The sequence below is a fragment of the Eulemur rufifrons genome, chromosome 5, assembly GCF_041146395.1.
Source record: "Eulemur rufifrons isolate Redbay chromosome 5, OSU_ERuf_1, whole genome shotgun sequence".
In the NCBI taxonomy this organism is placed as follows: Eukaryota; Metazoa; Chordata; class Mammalia; order Primates; family Lemuridae; genus Eulemur; species Eulemur rufifrons.
The window spans coordinates 53,249,010-53,273,975 of NC_090987.1; the positions used below are offsets into that span (position 1 = coordinate 53,249,010).

Genomic DNA, 24,966 nt, shown 5'->3' on the forward strand with positions numbered 1-24,966 from the left:
TGTCTCTCCTCACTCTGCACCACCGAGAGTGGTCCAGGAGCAGTTTGCTGGAAAGGTGGCAGGCCCCAGCTCAGACCCATGACACAGCATCTCGGGTGGGGCCAGGGGTCCGTGGTCTAACTGCGCTCCAGGGGATGCCGGTGCTGAAGGAGCCCCGCTGTCCCAGGCGCACCAGCCCTTCAGCGCATCTGGGCAGTGGTGCTTCCCCGACACACCTGGCCTTGTCGCCCTGTTCCCTCCAGCCGGAGCGCCCTCCTCTGTGCTGGCCCTGGAGGTGGCGGCGCAGGGCAGCAGGCACAGGGCCCAGGAGCAGCCGGGAGCTCAAAGTATCCCTAAGGCAGGACTTGGCAAGTGGTGGGAGCTGAGGCTGGGGGAGACGAGAGCCAAAGCATGAAGGGCTTCGCAGTTCACGACGGAGCCTCGATAGATCTCAGAGTTTGCGGTTCCCGTTCACAAGCCAGATCCAGGAGGCAGGCTCAGCCGGCCCTGGGAGGCCAAAGCCATGGCAATGAACATGACCCAAGCGAGGAAGGGGCTCCTTTCCGGGAGGCCTCCTGACCTCCTCTCCCCCAGCTCAGGATCAGACGTGGCCCCCGCATGCTGTGGCGCCTTCCTCTGCCATAGCACCTGCGTCCCCTTCCACAGTGGCAGCTACTTATTTTTAGTTAATGGGACCACGGTGTGGCCTGGGCATGGAGACTGTGCAAAGCTCCCAGGTGACTCCAGAGTGCAGCGAAGACTGGAGCAAGGAGCAGGCAGACAGGGGAGGTGCAGGCAGGGCGGGACACTGTCACCCCAGCACAGGGGAGACACTGGAGCCTCCCCCGGGGAAGCAGGGATGAGGCCTGCCCAAAACTACGGAGTCAGCATCCGCTGGGTTCAGAGGGAAGGAAAAGGACCCCTCTTCCCTCCTGTCACCGTCACCTGCACTTCTCCATCACCCTCCCTTTTGGGGGCCTGGCAGCTTGGATCCCTGCTTCCCTCCCTCCACGCTCCCCCGCCCCCTCGTCTCCGCCTTAACTCTGGGCAATCCAAGGCCTGTAATCCCCGGACCTTCCTAACTTTGGTTCCTCATCTCTGCCTCACTCACCCTCCCGCGCCCGGCCAGGTCTGCTGCCCGCATCGTGGTCATCTCAAACCCCATATTCCCACTGTGGGGACGTTGTTGAGGCACCCACCTCGCGCTCAGTCAGAGCCTCGGGGAGGCCCCTCCCCCTTGCTGCAGGGCCGGGCCTGAGGTCTGAGGGTCCAAGGAGCTCAGGAGCCCGCAGTTGACCCAGTGCTGGCTGACAGACACGAGGGGGTCTCCGAGACGCTGCTGGGGGCGGGGAGGGAGGGGGAGAAGTTCCTTGAGGCAAAGAGCAAGTCATAAGAGACCTTCTCTTCCATTGTTTCACCTGGGGGATGGGAGTGGCCACCTTGCTACCAGCAGGAGGACAAGGTCAACACCAAGAATGGAAGTATAACGGAATGGTCCTTAAAACTGAGCCACTTCTGTCTTCGTCAATTCGGGCTACCATAACAAAATGCCACAGACTGGGAAGCTTAAATAGCAGAAATTTATTTCTTGCTGTTCTGGAGGCTGAAAAGTCCAAGATCAAAGCTCGGGCAGATGTGGTGTCTGGTGCCGGCCGGCTTCCCGGCTCACTGCTGGCGCCTCCTCGCTGCGTCCTCACGTGGCAGAAGGGGGCAGGGAGCCCTGGGGAGCCTCTGCTATGAGGGCACCAATGCCATTGGCGAGGGCTCCCGCTCCTGACCCGATCACCTCCCAACTGCGTCCTCCTGATGCCATCACGCCGGGGGTTAGGCTTCAATATGAATGTGGGAGGCACACAAGCATTCAGTCTATATCGACTCAGCCCACCAGAACCTTAGCCAGGGCTTTGCAGTCCAGTCATAGTAAGTGTCCCTCCCCCCATGCCACCTCCGACAGGTGGCACCTGCTCTTCCACCTCGTGGCCATGTCTAATCCCCAACACTCTGTTCCCTCCTGTTCCCAGCCCCCCCCCATCCGCCTGCCCCTCCCGGACTCATCAGGTCACCTGAGCTGCTCCTGCCCAGCTCCCCCGCCCTCCCCACGCTGCAGCGGCCATCCCTGGCCCTAGCCCACACGGCTCTGTGCCACTGGAGAAGAACATGCTCCTACAGATGTTGCACGGCAGTTACAGGCGTCCCATTTCCCCCAGGTTCTGTATGGCTGACTTCACTGGTCCTTGGCCAGCTTCCTCCCAGCCGCCCACTGACGCCAGTCTCCACCACCGTCTTCCCACCTCCCCGTCCGCTCCTGGTCCTCTTGCTCTGGGTTCAGACTTTGCTGCTTGCTACATGGAGAAAACTAGGGCAAGTGGTGTGATCTCTGTTGACTTGGGGCCCTTTGGTTATGAACCATAGAGCCGTGTGTCGGTGGGTGCTGGGTAAGGGCCCAGGGTCAACGCTGGATCACCACGCAGGCACCGTCTGACCTTGAGCAAGTCGCTTAACTTCTCTAAGCCACTGTGGGCTCTCCACCTGCCAATGGTTGAATGGCCCGCAAACGGTTGTGAGCACTGGCCCGGGGGCCAGACACATAGTAAACGTCCCGTCTGTGGGAGCTGTTATCACATGTGGGTCCAGGCCATGCTCCCTCCCACCCTCCAGTCTCAGGTGACCCCCTGTGGTCCCCTCTCTCCCAGGAATTTGCTTCACTTGTCTTCTCTCCTGTCATTTTGGTTTCTCCCATCCACTGGTCATTCTGCCTCACTTCTCTCCCTTATTTATAAATATGGCCAAGTCTTTTGACTTAAAAAAAAGAACAAAAAGCTCCCCCTTGACCCTGCCCCTGTCTGTGGGTCATTGAAGGAGTCTCAGGATTTAGCTGCTTCACCCACTTGGCCCCTGCCCATCCCAAACAGACCTTGGGGTTTGTGGAAACCAGAGGAATGATCCCCAGTCACCCACTACTTAAATAGAAAAAGCTTTATCATTTTAAACTAAATGTTACATGGAACGATGCTCTTGCCGTATGCGCACCCTCTCGCAGAGTCAGATCTGGCCCAGGGTGTCTGGACAGGCTCCTGGGTAGCAGCACGGTGCACACGCCTGGACACCAGCCAAGAGAGAGCCTGGCGGGCAGGTGTGCGGGTGGCCGGGGGACCCACGCCCAGCCATCCCTTTGTTGTTGTTTCGGTGCTGTGGTTTCTGTAGAACTGGAAGATGCCATTCCCAAGGGCGACTGGCCACGTGTTGCTTGGTTAGACCACGCGCGGGATGCAGCTGTTTCTCCAGTGGCCGGGATGGTGGAGTCGGCCACTGACTCAGCCTCACGCAGCACGGAAATCTGGACCAGGTCTTGTCACTAGCAGGTGTGGGAGCTAGGAGCAAGACACCCAAGGAATGCACAGTTTGGGAGCAAAATGCCTCCTTAACCATCTCTTGTTGAAATGCCTCTTTATTTCTTTGGCTTGAGAACCACGGTCATTTGCCTGGTTGCAAAAACCCACTGTCACAAGGCGAAGGATGGACTAGACAGGCCACGCCAGCAGTGTGTGTGGTCAGCGCCAAGCCTGTGTGGAGAAGCGCCGGCAGCCTTCTTCCACTTCTCATCTAAACCTTTCTGAACGGTCCACACCTGCTTGTTCGTTTTATTTTGCTTTGTTCCGACTGCTTATTTGTCCCACAGTGAGCTCTAACGGGCTCCTGAAACTCCTCACATTAAATCAAGGCCACCGGTAACCATCAAAGTTTCCCATCCAATGTGCTGTGTAGCCCCTGTCTTTCTAGGCTGCTCTGCTGCACTTGAACTGTTGCGCACTCTCTCCCTGAAGCTTCGATGACCCTTCATTTCTCTGCCCGCTTTGCAGATTTCCCTCCCCCCATTCTCCTGTCCCCACTGCACACCCTTTCTCTGAGCAAAGTCCTTGAGTTTCATGGTCTCCATGAATTCCCAAGCCAACGTCTGTCTACCCCGAGCTCCAGACCCACACATCCAGCTACCACCAAGCTGTTCCCTGGGCACCAGCTCAACCTTGGCAGGTCCTGATCAACTTCCTTCTTAAGTGAACTCTGTTCCAGCTCTCACTGTCCACAGTAGGGGTATCACCCTGGCACCCCGAGCTGGAGAACTGGGAATAACCCCTCACCCCTCTCAGCCGGCCACTCAGCAAGTCCCCTGCAAGTTACCTCTTACACGTTGTTTTAATCCATTCCTTTGTATACATTCTTTTTTTTTCTTTTTTTTTTTTTTTTTTTTTTTTTTTTTTTTGTTGAGACACAGTCTCACTTTGTTGCCCAGGCTAGAGTGAGTGCCGTGGCGTCAGCTTAGCTCACAGCAACCTCAAACTCCTGGGCTTAAGCGATCCTACTGCCTCAGCCTCCCGAGTAGCTGGGACTACAGGCATGCGCCACTATGCCCGGCTAATTTTTTCTATATAGATTTTTAGTTGTCCATATAATGTCTTTCTATTTTTAGTAGAGACGGGGTCTCGCTCAGGCTGGTCTCGAACTCCTGACCTTGAGCGATCCACCCGCCTCGGCCTCCCAGAGTGCTAGGATTACAGGCGTGAGCCACCGCGCCCGGCCCTTTGTATACATTCTTTAAGAGGAAACAGGGGCCGGGCGCGGTGGCTCACGCCTGTAATCCTAGCACTCTGGGAGGCCGAGGTGGGCGGATCGTTTGAGCTCAGGAGTTCGAGACCAGCCTGAGCAAGAGTGAGACCCCCGTCTCTACTAAAAATAGAAAGAAATTATATGGACAACTAAAAATATATATAGAAAAAATTAGCCGGGCATGGTGGCGCATGCCTGTAGTCCCAGCTACTCGGGAGGCTGAGGCAGGAGGATCGCTTAAGCCCAGGAGTTTGAGGTTGCTGTGAGCTAGGCTGACGCCATGGCACTCACTCTAGCCAGGGCAACAAAGCGACGCTCTGTCTCAAAAAAAAAAAAAAAAAAAAAAAGAGGAAACAGGGTTTAGTCGTTTGAAGGCACGCGTTTGAAAAAGAACAAAGCTGGGTCCCAGTCCTGGCTCCCCTTCTGCGAACGGCTTAATCATTTGACACTCCAGTATCATCATTTGTGAAATGGGAATGCTGGCAGTACCTGCCCTAGGGGACAGGTGAGAATTAAACGTGTAGAGCCCTTGGCACAGCGACGGGCAGGCAGTGAAGGACGCGTGTCAGTGTTCCTAGGCTGTCACTGTTACTGCCGTCCTCTGACCCCTGGCCTCGTCCAGCCTCCTCTGGACACTGCAAGGCCTGCACGGCCTCCACTGGTCTCCGCTGCAGCCCTCAGACGGGTGCCAGCCCCAAGCAGACGATACGCCTTGTCCTTCAGGACTCCCCCTACTGGCATGCCTGCCCGCTTTCCGGGTGGCTCTCTGGGTGCTCCTTGCTCCCCCTCCCCCCACCCCCACCATGGCGCTCAGCGCATTGCTTTGTAATTACTGCACTTGTTTATGTTTCTGTCACTCCCACTAGATTAATGCTCAGTAAGGAAGCACATTTCTAGCCTCCCCCGCTTACCTTCTAGGCTTTTCTGGGGTGAGACCCAGAAATAATACCTGTTAGTGCGCAGCGGGGGCGATGATAATGCTCCCCCGGTGCGGGAGGAGCACCGTAGGCTCCCTGAGCGCCTGGAGGAGCCGCCTGAGCCTCATCCGTCCTGTGCACCCAGGATCCAACCCGGCCCCGGGCAAACAGCAGGCGTTTGAAAATTGCTTGTTCAGTGAGTCAAGGATGACTCCAAAGAAGCCATAAACTGGGAGTGGCTGTCCACTGGGTGGCGGGGCTCCACCTCGTGTGATCCCTGGCACAGCCATCTAGGCTGGGTGTTTGGAGAAGCCTGTGACCCTAGTGACCGCCTGGGGGGTCAGCTGGGACGCTTTCCAACCACTCGTCCTGCTCTTTGTCTTTGTTCACATTCTATACATTGAGATTCCATGTCAAAATTTCATTTTTATAAAACACTTTGCTGCTGAAAACACATAAATGAGTTTGAAAACTGCTGTACCAGGTGGTTTTTTAAGTTGGAGAGAAAATCAATCTCCCAGCAGGTAAGAAGTTTTGAAGAATTTTTGGAGCTGCTGTGTTCCCGTTTGCCATGGTATTTGCTTTGTTCGTTCCCCTAGGACTGCAGTGAAAACCAGGCCCTGGTGTTTGGTGGGTCCTCAGACGCAGTGAGGGTACAGGTCTTATCTACAGAGACTCTGTCAGGGCAGGCGCCAGACGGCCGCGGATTCGGAGCCCCCCACGGCCAGCACTTAGGTGCCCTAAGAACCTATTTCTAGAATGTTACTGGAATCCAAGGACATGTTCTCTAACCAAATCCACAACTACCTGGAGCCTCAAAGGGTCACGATCTACTAGCATATTCTAAAACAGAGAACATCAGTACCACCTTTTACTTTCTATGGTATGTTTCCTCTTCCCAACCCCTACATGGAATTCCTGAAGTAAGTCTGTCCGATCACATCTTAAATTTTGCTCCTAATTTCTGCTTCCAGGCACTTTAATTCTGTCCAATGTAGCTTACATAGCTATTCACTAGAAACCAACAGGCCTTCTCCTTCCCAGCATGCGAACCCCTTTCCTATCATGCCATCTGGCAATTTTATTTTATTTTATTTTATTTTTGCAAGAAGACATAATTGGGAGAAATCTAGGAACTTTGTGAGTTGAGTACGCTACTATAGCCAACACTTTCAGAAACATATTTGATCACTATCAAGGAAACTGGTGATAAGGAATATTCTAAATGTTTTACAGTTGTCATTCATGAGACTTGCATTGTTAGTCCCCTGGTATCGATGTCATAATTTATTGTTTTATTCATTACCATCTAGAGATATTAAGTGGACTTTTTATCTTTTTAGATTCCTCTACCCGAGGCACATTACCAGGAACAGCAGCGTAAATCATTGCCACCACTGAAATATACCGAATCAGCTTTACTTTACAGAAAACACGGCATCAGGGTTGTCCAGATGCGCTGTGAACCTAAGGTTCCTTTGAACTAAGTGGTGCGCGGTTGTCCTAACGATTTGTAGGCCTCTCCTGACACCTAGTGGGGAAACATATGCAGTACAACTCTGCAAGAGCTGTCCCAAGGCCTAGTCCCCAAACACGTGTGAATTATTTTTAAAAAATAATGTTTACCAAGCAGCCTCTCTGCTAGTTACTCATCTCCTGAATGGACAATAGCACGTGCATGTGTATATATATTTATACGCATATACATCAATAAAAATGTCCATTGCAGAATCTAAATAAAAATAAACTGGCAGCAGTCTAAATGGTTAGAAAACTGTGAAACCTTTGCAAGAGAATATAATGAAGCCAATTAAAGAATGGGGTGGAATTATCTGTTATTAACATTCAAATATATATGTTAAGCAAAAAATCAAGATGCATAAAGTACAATTTAATTCATGTAAAAGTAAGTTTTACATGCTTGCAAATACATGTAAAATGTATGGACAGAGAGAAAAAACTACCTAGAGGGTTATCTTTAAGAGGTGAGAATAAGAAATTGAGAGACTTTTACTTTACATTTTGTAACTGTATAATATTCTATACTGGTAACATAAATTTTGTCGTGAATTGGTTTTTTTAGAGATGGGGGTCTAGCTATGTTGCCCAGGCTAAAGTGCAGTGGCTATTCACAGCTACAGTACCACTACTGATCAGTATGGAGTTTGACCTACTCTGTTTCCAACCTGGGCTGGTTCACCCCTCCTTAGACAACCTTGCAGTTTACCACTCCCAGGAAGTCACCATATTGATGCCAGACCACCCAATGGGCAAAGCACACTACAGCTCAGAACTCCTGGGCTCAAACCATCCTCTGGCAAGCTGGGATTACAGGTGTGCACCACCATGCTTGGCTACCCTGAACTTCTTACATTAAAAACTTTATTTTTTCTTGATTATAAAACTATCATGTATTTATTATGGGATATTTGTAAAATATACATAGGCATAAAATTATTTTAAAAAATTACTTGTAATCTCAGCACCAAGAGAAATAACATCCTTTAATAGTCTTAAACTTTATTTGAATAGGCAATATATTCACATGGTTCAAAAAAGGTAAACAATACGAAAAAGTGCAAACTAAGAAGCTCAGATGGTCCACATCATCCTGCCTTCTGTAGGTGGCCACCTTTATTAGTCTCCGGCACATTCTGCCAACTATCCCCCAAGCCCCTGGAAATCACTAATCACCTTCTGTCTCCATGGATTTGCCTGTTATGGACATTTCATATAAATGGAATCATATAATAAGTGGTTTTTTGTGTTTGGTTTATTTTCCTTAATGTAATGTTTTCAAGGTTCATCCATGTTGTCGCATGTGTCAGAACTTTATTTTTTGGCCGGGCGCGGTGGCTCACGCCTGTAATCCTAGCACTCTGGGAGGCCAAGGCGGGTGGATCGCTCAAGGTCAGGAGTTCGAGACCAGCCTGAGCAAGAGCGAGACCCCGTCTCTACCAAAAATAGAAAGAAATTATATGGACAACTAAAAAATATATATATAGAAAAATTAGCCGGGCATAGTGGTGCATGCCTGTAGTCCCAGCTACTCGGGAGGCTGAGGCAGGAGGATCGCTTGAGCCCAGGAGTCTGAGGTTGCTGTGAGCTAGGCTGACGCCACGGCACTCACTCTAGCCTGGGCAACAAAGTGAGACTCTGTCTCAAAAAAAAAAAAAAAAGAACTTTATTTTTTTATGACTGAGTAATATTCCATTGTCTGTACATATACCTCATTTTGTTCATCCACCCTTTGATGGACACTCGGGCTGTTTCCACTTCGTGGCTATTGTGAGGAATGCTGCTATAAACATTGGTATACAAATAGCTTGAGTCCCTGTTTTCAATTCTTTGGGGTACCTACCTAGGAGCGGAATTGCTGGGCCATGTGGTAATTCTATGTTCAGCTTTTTGAGAAACTCCCAAATGGTTTTCCACAGCAGCTGCACCATTTACATTCCCACCAGCAGTAAATGAGGTTTCCAGTTTTTCCACATCCTCACCACTATTTGTCATTACCTGTTTTAAAATTTTTTTATTATAACCATCCTAGTAGGTGTGAAGCTGTATCTCATTATGGGTTTTTCTGGGGTTTGTTTTGTTTTGTTTTGTTTTGAGACAAGGTCTCGCTCTGTCGCCCTGGGCTAGAGTGCAGTGGCATGATCATAGCTCAGTGCAACCTCAACTTCCTGACCTCAAGTGATCCTCCCTCCTCCGTCTCCCAAAGCACTGGGACTACAGGCGTGAGCCATGGCACCCAGCCCTCCTTATGGTTTTGATGTGCATTTCCCTAATGACTCATGATGTTGAATATCTTTTCATGTGTTTATGCCCATATGTACATCCTCTTCATGAACGTGTCTATTCAAGTCCTTTGCCCATTTTTAAAATTGGGTTGTTTGACTTTTTGTTATTGAGTTATAGGAGTTCCTTATGTATTTTGGGTATAAGCCCTTAGCAGAGACATGATTTGTAAACTTTTGCTTCCATTATTTTGTTTTCCTTGAGACAGGGTCTCACTCTGTTGCCCAGGCTAGCGTGCAGTGACATCATCATAGCTCACTGCAACCTCAAACTCCTGGGCTCAAGTGATCCTCCTGCCTTGACCTCCCAGCGTGCTAGGGTTACAGGTCTGAGCCACCACTCCTGGTGCATCTTCTTCCATTCTATAGGCTGTCTTTTTACTTTCCTCACAATGTCTTTTGATGTACAAAATTTTTAAATTTTGATAAAGTTATTTATCTATTTTGTTATTGCTTGTGCTTTTGGTTCATATCTAAGAATCCAAGGTCATGAAGATTTATCTCTATATTTTCTTCTCCAGGATTTATGGCTCTCCCTCTTATATCTTGGTTGTTGATCTGAGTTAATTTTTGTATATGGTGTGAGGTAGGGCTCCAACTCATTCTTTTGCACCCAGTTCTCCCAGAAACATTTGTTGGAAAGACTATTGTTTCCCCATTGAATGCAGTTGGCACCCTTGCCAAAAATCAATTGAGATGTATGAGTTTATTCCTGGATTCTCAACTCTATTCCATTGGCCTATATGTCTACCCTTGTGCCAGTACCACATAGTTTTGACTGTAGCAAGTTTTGTAATTGAGAATTATGAGTCTTCCAACTTTGTTCATTTTTAAGGTTGTATTTGGGGCCCCTTGCAATTCTATACTAACTTTAGGATTGGCCTTTTCATTCCTGAAAAAAAAAAAAAGACTTGGAATTTTGTTCTTTTTTTTTTTTTTTTTTTTTTTTTTTTGAGACAGAGTCTCACTTTGTTGCCCAGGCTAGAGTGAGTGCCGTGGCGTCAGCCTAGCTCACAGCAACCTCAAACTCCTGGGCTCAAGCGATCCTACTGCCTCAGCCTCCCGAGTAGCTGGGACTACAGGCATGCGCCACCATGCCCGGCTAATTTTTTCTATATATATTTTAGTTGTCCATATAATTTCTTTCTATTTTTAGTAGAGACGGGGTCTCGCTCTTGCTCAGGCTGGTCTCGAACTCCTGACCTTGAGCGATCCACCCGCCTCGGCCTCCCAGAGTGCTAGGATTACAGGCATGAGCCACCACGCCCGGCCAAGACTTGGAATTTTGGTAGGAATTGCATTGAATCTGTAGATCGCTTTGGGCAGTGTTGCCATCTTAACAATATTAAGTGTTCCAATCCTTTAACATGGGATGTCCTTTTATTTATTTAGGTCTTAATTACGTTCAGTAATGTTTTGTAGTGCGCAACGTGCAAGTCTTTCACATCCTTGGTTAAATTTATTCCTAGGTATTTTATTTCTTTACATGCTATAGTAAATGGAATTGCTTTCTTAATTTCCTTATTGGATTATTCATTGCAGATATATAGAAACACACTAATTTTTGCATTTGCTCTTGTATCCTGCAACTTCGCTGAATTTATTTATTACTTTAGTAGCTTTTTGTGGATTCTTTCGGATTTCCTACATATAGGATCATGTCATTTGTGAATAGAGAAAGTTTTAATTCTTCCTTTCCAGTTTGGATGCCTAATATTTCTTTATCTTGTCTAATTGATCTGGCTAGAACTTCCAGTACCATGCTGAGTAATAGTGGTAAAAGTGGACAGCCCTGTCTTGTTCTTGATCTTAGTGGGAAAGATTTCAGTTTTTCACCCTTGAGTATGATGTTAGCTGTAGGTTTTTCACAAGTTCCCTTTATTATGTTGAGGAATTTCCTTTTTAATGCTAGCATTCATAATGTTTTTTTTAAATCATGACGTGGTGTTGGATTTTACCAAATGCTTTTTCTTTCTCAATTGAGATGATCATGTGATATTTTTCATCATTCTATTAACATAATGTATCGCATTGATTAATTTTCTTGTGTTTAACCAACCTTACATTTCTGAGATAAATCTCACTTGGTCATGAGGTATAATCCTTTAGATATGTAAGATTACACATAACCCTATATTTGGTTTGCTGGTATTTTTTTGAGGATTTTGTGTGTATATTGGTAAAGGAGATTGGTCTGTATTTTTTCTTTTGATGTCTATCTGGCTTTGGTATAAGGGTGATCGTGGCCTCACAGAATGAGTTAGAAAGCGTTCTCTCACCTCCTATTTTTGGAAGAATTTGAGAAGGATAGGGGTTAATTCTTCTTTAGATATTTGGTAGAATTCACCAGTTGAAGCCATCTGGTCCTGGGCTTTTCTTTGTTGGGAAGGTTTTGATTTCTGATTCAGTATCTCAACTTGGATAGGTCTGTTGAAATGTACTGTTTCTTTTTGAATCAGTTTAGGTAATTCGTGTGTTTCCAGGAATTTGTCCTAGGTTATCTAATTTATTAGTATACAATGATTTGTATCATTATTTTATAATCCTTTTCTTTTTAGATACAAGATCGCACTGTGTGGCCCAGGCTGGAGTGCAGTGGCTCTTCGCAGGTGCAATCATCGCACACAGCAGCCTCAAACTCCTGGGCTCAAGCAAACATCCCACCTCAGTGTCCCCGGTAGCTGCTTTGACTGCAGGCATGCACCCCCATGCCCAGCTCTAATCCTTTTTTTCTGTAAGTTCAATAGTAATGGCCCCACTTTCATTTCTAATTTTAAATATTTGCAACTTCTCCCTTTTTTCTTTCTCAGTCTAGCTAAATGTGTGTCAATTTTATTATCTTTTAAAAGAACCAACTCTTGTTTTTGTTGATTTTCTCTATTGCTGTTCCTCTCTTCTCTTTTATTTATCTCCACGCTAACCTTTATTATTTTCTTCTTTCTGCTAGCTTTGGGTTGAGTTTGCTCTTCTTTTTCTAGTTCCTCAAGGTATAAGTTATGTTATTTTTGAGATCTTTTCTCTTTTTTAAATGTAGCCATTCACAGCTGTAAGTTTCCCCCGAGCACTGCATCCATAAGTTTTGGCACATTGTGTTTTCGTTTTCATCTATCTCAAAGTATTTTCTAATTTCCCTTGTGATTTCTTCTTTCATTCACTGGTTATTAAGAGTGTGTTGTTTGATTTCTACGTTTGCAAATTTTTCAGTTTTCTTGATGTCAATTTTTAGCTTTGTTTCATTGTGATCAGAGAAGATAATTTATAAGATTTCAGTCTTTTTTAATTTATTGAGACTTGTTTTGTGGCCTTTCATATGGTCTATCCTGGAGAATGTTCCACATGCATTTGAGAAAAATGTGTATTCTGTTGTTTTTGGGAGGAATTATCCATATATGTCTCTTAAGTCTAGTAGGTATATAGTATTGTTCAAGTCCTCTATTTCTTTATTGATTTTCTGTCTAGATTTTATATCCATTATTAAAAGTGGTGTATTGAAGTTTCCAACTATTGTTGTAGAATCATCTGTTTCTACCTTCAATTCTGTCAATGTTTGCTTCATGTATTTTGGGGCTCAGTTGAGTGGTATGTATATTTTTATAATTGTTATATCTTCTTGATGAATTGACACTTTTATCAGTATGTAATGCCCTTCCGTGTCTCTTGTAAGAGTTTTGTCTTTAAGCCTTTTGCTCAATATTAGGATTGCCACCTTAGCTATTCTTTTAGTTACTATAATATTTACAGGGAATGTATTTTTCCACCCTTTATTTTTAACCTACTTGTATCTCTGGATATAAACTGAGTCTTGGCCGGGCACGGTGGCTCACACCTATAATCCTAGCACCCTGGGAGGCCGAGGTGGGAGGGTCGCTTGAGATCAGGAGTTTGAGACCAGCCTGAACAAGAGCAAGACCCCATCTCTACTAAAAAAATAGAAACAATTAGCCAGTCAGCTAAAAAAATAGAAACAAAAAATTAGCTGGGCATGGTGGCTCTCGCCTATAGTCCCAGCTATTCGGGAGGCTGAGGCAGGAGGATTTCTTGAATCCAGGAGTTTGAGGTTGCTGTGAGCTAGGCTAATGCCACGGCACTCACTCTGGCCCCAGCAACAAAGCGAGGCTCTGTGTCAAAAAAAACAAAAAACAAAAAACTGAGTCTCTTATAGACAGCATATAGCTAAATCATGTTTTTGAAAACCATTTTGCCAGTCCCTGACTCTTGATTGGAGAGTTTAATCCATTTACATGTAAGGTAATTAGTGATAAGGAAGAACTTCTGACATTTTGCCATTTGTTTTCTGTGTGTCTTTGTATTAGTCATGGTTTTCTAGAGAACAGAACTAATATAATGTGTATATACAAAATATATTTATCAAATATTCAATAATATATTAAAATACAATAATACATAGAATATATAAATACAGAGATATATGCTTATATTTATAAATATGTTACATAAAATATATAACATTATGTTTATGTATTATTTTATATCTGTTTATATTTGTAAACATAAATACATATAAATTATACAAAATTATACATTTTTATAAGTATATACAAAGAAATAAAATATATAAATATATATGATACATATATCTATGTTGTATATAATATGTATCTATATATATGAATTATATAAATAGGCAGATAATACATAAGGATACTATATTAAATATATTTCTTTTTAGCATTCATTGTATGGATGTACCACAGTTTGTTTATACATTCACCTACTGAAGGGCATCTTGGTTGCTTCCAAGTTTTGGCAATCATGACTAAAGCTGCTATAAACATGTGTGTGCAGGTTTTTGTGTGGACATAAGTTTTCATATCCTTTAGGTAAATACCAAGGTGTGTGAATGCTGGATTGTGTGTCAAGAATATGTTAGTTTGTGAGAAACTGCCTAAGTGGCTTACCCTGTTGCATTCCCATCTGCAATGAATAAGAGTTCCTGTTGCTTTATATCCTTGCCAGCGTTCTGGGTTTTGGCCATTCTAATAGGTGTGTGCTGGTATCTCATTGTTGTTTTAATTTGCATTTCTCTGATTTCACACGATGTGGAGAATCTTTTCATATGCTTATTTGTCATGAGTATATCTTCTTTGGTGAGATGTTAAAGTCTTTGGTATGTTTCTTGGGTTGTTTGTTTTCTTGTTGTCACGTGTTAAGAGTTCTTTGCATATTATGGATAACAGTCCTTTAGCAGGTATGTCTTTTTCATATATTTCTCCCAGTCTGTGGCTTGTATTTTCATTCTCTTGATAGTGTCTTTTGCAGAGAAGAAAATTTTATTTTAATGAAGTCCAATTTATCAATTATTTCATTGATTTTACCTTTGGTGTTGTATCTAAAAAGTCATCACCAAACCCATGGTCATCTATATTCTCTTCTATGATCTCTTCTAAGAGTTTTTCTTTATTTTACATTTATATCTGTGATCCATTTTGAATTTTTTGTGTGTGGCGTAAGGTCTGTGTCTAGACTTTTTTTTTTTTTTTTTTTCCGCATGCGGATGTCCAGTTGTTGCAGTGGCATTTGCACTACCTTTTCTCCACTGTTGCCTTTTCTCCTTTGTTAAAGATCACTTGATTATATTTTTGTGAGTCCATTTCAGGGCTGTCTTTTCTATTCCATTGATCCATGGATCTACTCTTTCACCAATACCACACAGTCTTGATTATAGTAGCTTTATAGTAAGTCTTGAAGTCAGGTAGATCAGTCCTCTACCTTTGTTCTTCTCCTTCAATATCATGTTGGCTATTCTGGGTCTTTTGGCTCTCCATATAAACTTTAGAATTAGATTTTCAATATTCACAAAATAACTTTCTGGGATTTTGATTGAGATTTAATTGAATGTACAGATCAAGTGGGAAGAACAAACATCTTTACAATATTCAGTCTTTCCAGCCATCAACATGGACTATCTTTCCATTTATTTAATTCTTTGATTTTATTCATAAGAGTTTTAAAATTTTCTTCATATAGATCTCATCCATATTTTCATTTTTTGGAGGTGTTAATATAAATGGTATTGTGGGTTGTTGTTGTTGTTGTTTTCAAATTCCACTTATTCATTGCGGGTATACAGGAAAGCAACTGACTTTTGGGTATTAGTCTTGTATCCTGCAACCCTGCTATAATTGCTTATTAGTTGCAGGAGCTTTTTAATTTATTCTTTCACATTTTCTATACAGACAATTATGTCATCTGCAAACAAAGACAGTTTTATTTCTTCCTTCCCAATTTGTATACCTTTTATTTCCTTTTCTTGTCTTACTGCATTTAGTAGCATATCTAGTATGGTGCTAAAAAGCAATAGTGAGAGGGAACATTCTTGTCTTGTTTTTCTTAGTAGAAAAGCTTTTAGTTTCTTACCATTAAGTATGATGTTATCTGTAGGTTTTTTGTAGATATTCTTTATCAAGTTGAGGAAGTTCTTCTCTAGTCCTTCATTTACTGAGAGTTTTTATCATAAATAGATATTAGACGCTTTTTCTTTTTCTGTACCTATTTATACAATCATTGATTTTTTCTTCTTTAACCTGTTGATATGATGGATTACATTAATTGATTTTCTTTTTTTTTTTTTTTTTTTGAGACAGAGTCTCACTTTGTTGCCCGGGCTAGAGTGAGTGCCGTGGCGTCAGTCTAGCTCACAGCAACCTCAAACTCCTGGGCTTAAGCGATCCTACTGCCTCAGCCTCCCGAGTAGCTGGGACTACAGGCATGCGCCACCATGCCCGGCTAATTTTTTGTATATATATATTTTAGTTGTCCATATAATTTTTTTCTATTTTTAGTAGAGACGGGCTCTCACTCTTGCTCAGGCTGGTCTTGAACTCCTGACCTCGAGCGATCCACCCGCCTCGGCCTCCCAGAGTGCTAGGATTACAGGCGTGAGCCACCGCGCCCGGCCAATTGATTTTCTAATGTTAAACCAGCGTTGCCTATCTGGGATAAATCCCACTTGGTTGTGGTGTATAATTCTTTTGACACATTGTTGAATTTGATTTGCTAACATTTTGTTGAAGATTTTTATGTCTATATTCATGAGATGTATAAGTCTGTTTTTTCGTTTTGTTTTTTGTAATGTCTTTGTCTGGTTTTGATATCAGGGTAATGTGAGCCTCATAGAAGGAGTTAAGTATTTACTCACTTAAATTTTCTGAAAGAATTTCTATAGAACTGGTATTATTTCTTCCTTGAATGTTTGGTAGAATTCCCTAGTTAAGCCATCCATGCCTGACGTGTTTTTTGTGGGAGGGTTTTCAGCTATAAATTCAATTTCTTTCATAGATGTAGGCCTTTTCAGGTTATCTGAAAAGTGAGCTTTGGTACTTGTATCTTACAAGGAATTTGTCCAGTTCATTTAAGTTGTCAAATTTATTGGCATCAAGTTGTACATAATATTCTATTATTATCATTTTCATATATGTAGAATCTGAAGTGATGTCCACTTCTTTCATGGTAAAGGGAAGTGGCATCATCGTAGCTCACTGCAACATCAAACTCCTGGGCTCAAGCCATCCTCCTACTGCAGCCTCCCAAGTAGCTGGGACTACAGGCGTGCACCACCATGCCTGGCTACTTTTTCCATTTTTTGTAGAGACAGGATCTTGCTCTTGCTCAGACTGGTCACAAACTCCTGACCTCAAGCTACCCTCTCACTTCAGCCTCCCAAAGTGCTAGGATTACAGGTGTGAGCCACCATGCCTGGTCTTCTCTCAGTCTTGATATAGGCAATTTGTATCATTTCTTTTTTTCCTGATCATTCTGACTATTGATCTTCTCAAAGAGCCACATTTTGGTTTCATTCGTTTTCTCTCTTTTCTAGTTTTTAACATTGATTTTTCACTCTGATCTTGTTCGTTTTCTTCTTCTTTGGTTTTATTTCATTTTCTTTATCTATTAATAGTTTCTTAAGGTAGAAGCTGAGGTCATTGATCTGAGAACGTTCTTCTTTTCTAATATAAGCATTTCATGCAAAAAAACCCCCTCTATCTAACTACTGTTTTAACTTTATCTCACAAATTTTGATGTAGTTTAATTTTCATTTAATTTAAAATACTTTCTAGCTTCTCTTTTGATTTCTTCTTTGATACATAGGTTCTTTAAAAGTATGCTATTAAGTTTCCAAGTATTTGTATTTGTGGATTTTCTTGATATATTTCTGATATTGATTTCTAATTTAATTCCATTGTGGTTAGAAAACATACTTTGTATGACTTGATTTCTCTTAATCTGTTTGTGGTCCATAATATGGTTATCTTGATAAATGCCCCACGTGAACTTGAAAATAATGTGTATTTCTGCCATTGTTGTAAGTAGTTTTCTATAAATGCCAATTAGATTTAGGTGGTTGATTGTGTTTAAGTCTTCTATGTATTTACTGATTTTCTGTTTAGTTGTTCCGTCAATTATCAAAAGAAAGATTTGAAATCTACAAATATAATAGTAGTTGCAGTTCTGTCAGTCTTTACTCCATGTATTTTAAAGTTCTGCTAATAGGAACAAAGCTGTTTAGGACTCTTATGTCTTATTGATGAATTGACCCCTTTATCATACAAAATTATTTCTTCAGCCCTGGTAATATTCTTTTCTCTTAAATTGATTTTGTCTGAAACTTCTTTGCTCTGACATCTACTTTGTTTACTCAGTTTTCTTTTGGTTAGTAAGAGGCATGGTTATCTTTTTTCTTTTACTTTTAGACTATCTGTCTTTATATTTAAAGTGGATTTCTGTATGCAGCAAATAGTTGGGTTTTGCTTTTTTAGCTATTCTGAAAATCTATGCCTTTTTAAGTGTGATGTATAGACAATTTACATTTAATGTAATTACTGCTATGGTTTTAAATCTATCACCTTGTTATTTGTTTTCTATTTGTCTAAATCTGTTGTTTGCCTGAATCTCTTTTTACCTCCTTTTTTTCCTTCTTTTGGATTAATTGAGTATTCTTTCATTATTTCATTCTATCTCCTCTGTTGACTTTTTAGCAACAACTCTTTGCTGTGCCATTTTAGTGGTTACTTCAGGCTTTTGGTATACATCTTTATTTAACTCATCACAGTACAATATTGTGATATTATACCTCTCCACATATAGTATAAGAATCTTAGAACACCATACATTTTTCCCCCTCCTGACCTTTCTGCTTTTGTTGTCATACATTTTACTTTTATGTATGTTATACAACCCACAATGCATTATTGTTATTTTTTCTTTCACAGAGTATGTTTTTAAAGATTTAAATAATAAGGAAAAAATTCTCTTTATTTACACTTTGGTTACACTCCTCAGTAGTTTCCATTCTTTTGTGTAGATCCAGCTTTCCATCTGGCATCACGTTTCCCTCTGCTTGAAGGACTTCTTTTTTATGATTTCTTTAGGGGATCTGCTGGTGATAAATTCTTTCAGCTTTTGTATGTCTTCAAGAGCCCTGTTTTGCCTTTATTTCTTAAAGATATTTTCACTGGATAAAGAATTCTAAGTTGACAATTTTTTTTAATAATTCAAAGATATTGTTCCACTGTCTTCTGGTCTTTCTTGTTTCCCACAAGCTATCACACTCATCTTTGTTCCTCTGTCCCTATGTCATCCTTCTCTGGTTGCTTTTAATATTTTTTGAAAAACACTGGTATTAAGTATTAATAATTTGGTCATACTGTGCCTTTCTATAGCTATTTTTTTCTTTGAGACAGAGTCTTGTTCTGTTGCCTGAGATAGAGAGCAGTGGCATCATCACAGCTCACTGCAACCTCAAGCTCCTGGGCTCAAGCCATTCTCCTGCCTCAGCCTCCCGAGTGGCTGTGATTACAGACATGCACCACCATGCCTGGCTAATATTTTTGTATTTTTGGTAGAGATGGGGTCTTGTTGCTCAGGATGGTCTCAAACTCCTGACCTCAAGCAATCCTCCTGCCTCAGCCTCCCAGAGTGCTAGGATCACAGGCATGAGCCACCAGGCCTGGCCATTTCTATGGCTTTCTTTGTGTTTCTTGTGCTTGTGGTTCATTACGCTGCTTGGATCTGTAGGTTTATAGTTTTCATCAAATTTTGAAAACTTCCAGCCATTATTTCTTTAAATATTTTTTGTGTCCCTCTCTCTCTGTCCTCTCCTTTGGGAACTCCAATTACATGTATGTCAGAAATAACACAGCTTACTGATGCTCTGTTAATTTTCATTTTTCAGTCCTTTTTACTATGCTTTATATTGGATAGTGTCCATTGCTATGTCTTCAAGTTCAACAATCTTTTTACCTTCAATGTAATCTGCCTTTAATATCACTCAATGTCTTTTTCATTTTAGACATTGTAATTTTCATCTCTAGATGTTCAATTGAGTTCTTAAATATTTTTGTGTGTTCCATGTCTCTCCTTAATATATACAATATTTCCTCTTGTTTCTTGCACATACATAAAATAGTCATAATAACTCTTTAAAGTGTCCTTATCTGCTAATTCTGTCACCTGTGTCACTTTTGGGTCACTTTTGATTGCTTGATATTTCTTCTCAAAATGGGTCTATGCAGACTCCTGACTTCGTCTCTTCAACTCAAGGAGACTATTGGTTCCTTCCTGGGTTCCTTCTCTATGCACCATGGCTTGGAAACTGTCTCTTGCAGTGAGCTGGGTACTGACAGGGCTCATCTTATTTGCCTCCTGTCTCTCAGGGATTGCAGTCCTTTGTTGCCTAATGTTCAGTGTCTTCAGAATCGTATTTCATATATTTTGTCTTTTTTACCTAGTTGTTTCACATCCTATTATTCCATCTTGTCTGGGAGCAGAAATTTCTCTCATTTAAAAAATATTGCTGCATATTATTACATGGTGTGAATTCTTCACAGTTTTAACCAGGTCTTGTAGATGAACATTTGGGTAATTTCCAGTAATTGTTACCACAAATGATGCTGCAAAACAGGGAACATTTATTCTAATTTATGGAATAACATGCTGCCCTGTAATTTTTTTTAAACGCTTCAGTTGTTAACCTTGTACTCACAGCATTTTATAAACATGCAGGTTTTGTCATCAAGACACATTTCCACAAATGAGGTATCTGGGCTAAAGGGTACATGCCCTCCTGCAATCCCAGTGCTTTGGGAGGCTGAGGCAGGATTGCTTATGACCAGGAGTTTGAGACCAGCCTGGGCAAAATAGCAAGACCCTGTCTCTGCACAAAAACTTTTAAAACTAGTTGGGTATGGTGGCACATGCCTGTTGCTGTACTCCTAGCTACTCACAAGGCTGAGGTGGGAGGATCCCTTGAGCCCAGGAGTTCGTGGTTGCAGTGAGCTATGATGGATAGTGCCACTGCACTCCAGCTTGGGCAACAGAGTGAGACCCGTCTCTAAAACAAACACAAACACAAACACAAACAAACAGAGAGTACCTGCCTTTGTTATTTAGGTAGGCATTGCCAAATTCCCTTTCATGGGCTTGCACCATTTTGCATACTTGCCAGTTACTTCTGAGAATGCCTGGCCAGCAGAGTGAGTTGTCAAAATTTTGGATTTTTGCCATTTTGATAGGTGAGATATTCCACTAACATTTTAATGTGTGTTCTTACAGTTTTGTGTGTGTGTATATATATGCATGAGTAAATTTCTGATGTCATCTTTTCTCCCACCCTTCTGCCTCATCTCCTGCCTTCCCTATTCATCGGATACTATTTGTATCATACATATTACTGACAGAGCTGGTAGGATATAGGGATTAAAAACTTCGTCCCAAAGTCCTCTCTGTGTTTCTCCTCCGCAGTCATGACGCACGAAACAATCTGAAGTTTCCACTACCTGGAGGACTCAATGTATTCTCTGAGAATCATTTCTCCTTGAAACGGCTCCTGATGAGCCCAGGCTAGATGGCATATTCCCAACACTTTCTGTCACCGCGTTTAGCTCAGGGGCTCGTGATTCTTCGCATTGCCCTGCTAGGGGTTCGCGACGTGTGTTTTGGTACCTCCAGAGCCTAGCACGACGCCAGTTACTGAGCAGGCGTTGAATTAAATATTTGACGAAAGACTCAAACAGTTAATGCTAAAAATACCAAAGACAGCTTCCGGCCTGCGAGGGAAGGGTCTTTAGTCTGCGACCTCAGCAGCAACGCTGCTTCCTCCTCGCGCCTCCGACCCTTCCGGCCCCGCCCTTCAGGTGCCCCGCCCCGCCCCTCAGGTGCCCCGCCCCGCCCCTCAGGTGCCCCGCCCCGCCCCTCAAGCTTCGCCCCTAAGGCCCCGCCTCCAGCCCCGCCCCCACGAATCACCCGGGCCTCGCCCCCAGCCTCGCCCACCCCCGCGCTCCTCCCTCGGCCCCGCCTCCAGCCGCGCCCCACTCGTCCTCTGCGCTCCTCCCCCTGGGCCCCGCCTCCAGCCCGGGCTGAGATGGCGGCCGGCCTGCGGGAGGTGACGCCGACGTCAGCACGCCGAGGCGGGGCGCAGAGGACGCGCGCGTGGAGAGCGTGGGCTCGCCGGTGAGGCGGGCCCGCTGTGCTGTCCCGCGGCCGCTCTCCCCGGAACCGAACCTGCTTCCCGAAGCCGCCCTCGCCGCCCGGCCGCGGCACCAGCCGCGCCTGCGCAGCGCCCCGGGCCGAGCGGGCCGAGCCGGCGGCCATGGCGCACCGCTGCCTGCTGCTGTGGGGCCGGGGCGGCTGCTGGTCCCGCGGCCTCCCGCCTCTCCTCGCTCCTGGCGGCGGCGTGGGCCCCAGCGAGCGGCTCCGCCTCCGGACGGTGAGTCCCGGTGCCCGCGCCGTGCGCCCCGTTCCTCGGGCCCGCTTCCGGCCGGGGAGAGCGGGCGTCAAGGTCACCGGCCCCCGGGCGCCCCCGGCACTTGACTGCGGGCCGCGTGCGCCGCGGGCCGGGCCGGGTCGCCGGCCTTCCTGCGCCTTCGTCCGTGGGCGCCTGGGGCGCGCTTGTGCGTTCCTGGCCCTGCGTTTCCCATTCCATGTCTGAGAACACGCATCCCCAGGAGAGTCGGATCTTTGTGCTGCGTAGAGCGACAAGCCTACGAAGGTCACTTCGCGGCTTTGGTTGCCCTCACTTTGCCCGCTGTCGTGATGTTGGAAAAGGTGGTGTGCCAGTGTCTAAGAGTCCGTAGCACAAGCGCGATGTCGAAAGTTCGCATTTTGGAGTCAGGCTCCGTTTTCCCATCTGTTGAATGGGGCCATTGCTGGCTTTTTTTTTTTTTTTTTTGAGGCAAAGTCCCGCTCTGTCACCCGGGCTAGAGTGCCCTGGTGTCAGCCTAGCTCACAGCAACCTCCAACTCCTGGGCTCAAGCATTCCTCCTGCCTCAGCCTCCCAAGAAGGTGAGACTACAGGCATGCACCACCATGCCCAGCTAATTTTTTTTTTTTATATATATTTTTAGTTGTCCAGCTAATTTCTTTCTATTTTTTTAGTGGAGACGGAGTCTCGCTCTTGCTCAGGCTGGTTTCGAACTCCTGACCTTGAGCGATCCTCCTGCCTCCCACAGTGCTAGGATTACAGGCGTGAGCCACCGCGCCCGGTCAGATACCAATAAATTTTAACTGTTATTATAAAAATGTCACCTTTTCAGAGTAAGGACTGTGTTTCTGTTGCATAACAGAACCTGTCTTCAGTAGAAGGCTATTTCTCTGTTGGTAGTAACCAACTCCATTTAGGGATACACACGGGATCTAATACATGTTCTGAACTGATGATAGTGTGTTGACAAAACCATGGCAGTGATCCCTCTCAAGTAAAGGTTTGTGTATTGATTAGTGGATATCAGCTATTTCAGTGACACAGGTACTTACTGTCAGTTCTTTAGAGTTCAGCCTTGGACTACTTTACCTAGAAGATATAGCTTGGTGGTTGAGGCCCTGGGGTCAGTCACAGGCTTGGCCTCTTACTAGCGGGATGCCCTTGAGGAAGTTGGCTCTGTCTCTGACTTAAAAGGGGGAAATAATGGTACGTGTGTTCATGATATTTGCTCTCTGCAGCTCCCTTGCCAGTCTTGGATTAATTGCTTAGCTACTGTCATCTCTTTCCTACTCTGTACTTTTTTACTTTTTTGCGTTGCACTCTTTTCCTGTCTTAACCTAGCCATGATCCCTTTTGCCACTACTGAATATTGGACTCGGGCATATAATGAGCAGGTAGGGATCTGCCTTAATGAGATTGCAATTTTTATGTCAGGAGTGTCATGTATTAATAAAAGGCCTTCCTTTCCAGTGGCACTATTGTCCCTGTAAATCGCAGTTGCTAGCTGAGATATAAGGAGGTCCTCTGCACTGACAGCTATAGCTGAATGACTGGGGAGGGGGTGGTCTGTCACATACTCCCTGGTTCTGCTCTGAAGATCTAGCTGGAGACTCCTGGGCATTACTGTGCTGCTTGTGGGGGAGTCTGATGGAACAGATTTTCCTTTAGGTTCGTGCTACTATCAAAGATCAGAGACAGGCCGGGCACAGTGGTTCACACCTGTAATCCTAACACTCTGGGAGGCCGAGGCAGGTGGATTGTTTGAGCTCAGGAGTTCCAGACCAGCCTGAGCAAGAGTGAGACCCTGTCTCTACTAGAAATAGAAAGAAATTATGTAGACAACTAAAAATATATATAGAAAAAATTAGCTGGGCATGGTGGTGCATGCCTGTAGTCCCAGCTACTCGGGAGGCTGAGGCAGGAGGATCACTTGACCCCAGGAGTTTGAGGTTGCTGTGAGCGAGGCTGAGGCCACAGCACTCTAGCCTGGGCAACAAAGTGAGACTCTGTCTCAAAAAAAAAAAAAACAACAACAACAACAACAAAGACCAGAGACAGAAGTAGACAGAAGTATTGTTCTCACAGTGAGGTTCGTGGGGAAGAGATTTTGATGTGCTGAGATATCAGTTCTCAGGTCTTATGCCCAGGATAAGACTGGTGATAAAACATCTGAAAACATAAAAGCTGATTCTCTAAAATGAGGCGCTCTAAACTTAAATTTCATAAATTGGTATCTCTTATTTATTCTTTGAATGACAGACATCCAGGGCTTGGGTAATAAGGCCAAGAGAAAAAGTTTCATTGATGGTTTCTTTATAGAAAACAACCTCACTGTTAAATGCAGTCACAAAGATTGTTACTTGCGTATTCCATGTAAACACAGTTTGAAAATAGAGCCTAAAGAGAGCTTCTTAGCGAACATTTATGGAGTGCATACAGTGTGCCCAATTCTGTACTAAACTTTATGGTGATATAAAGACTTGCTTAGATTTTGCTATGATTTGGATGTGGTTTGGGTTTGATCCCACCAAAATGCACATTGACTTGGTGCAATGCTAGGGTAGTGAGTTCTTGCTCTGGATCAGTTCTGGCCGCAGTGGGTGATTATAGAGGGAGGTTCCTCCTCCCGTTTGGTCCTCTCTCTTCCCATGTGTCCAATCCTCCTTTGTCCTTCCTCACCATGTTTTGGCCTAGCACCAAGCCCGGTGCCATGTTTCTTGTCCTTCCCAGCCTACAGAACTGTGAGCTAAATAAACCTCTTTTCTTTATAAATTACCCAGCCTCAGGTATTCTATTATAGCAGTACAAAATGGACTAAGGCATGGTGATATAAAGAATCTTTTATATTACTTCTGTGCTACTCCTTTTTCCTATACTATATAGGTTTTATACTGTTGCAGTTGTTATACCATATTGTAACTAATTTGTTTCCATGACTTTCATCCTT

The 24,966-nt window shown here is 44.0% G+C and overlaps 1 protein-coding gene across 1 annotated transcript in view; it reads left to right on the forward strand.

The window, feature by feature from the left end:
• Nucleotides 1–21,751: 21,751 nt before the first annotated feature.
• The window catches only part of AFG3L2 (AFG3 like matrix AAA peptidase subunit 2), a 40,014-nt gene continuing 36,799 nt past the window's right edge, over nt 21,752–24,966 (forward strand). The window contains exon 1 of the mRNA XM_069468564.1: nt 21,752–22,025. Within this exon, the coding sequence (XP_069324665.1) occupies nt 21,909–22,025 (117 nt within the window). The 5' untranslated portion in view covers nt 21,752–21,908. The remainder of the gene's footprint in view (nt 22,026–24,966) is intronic.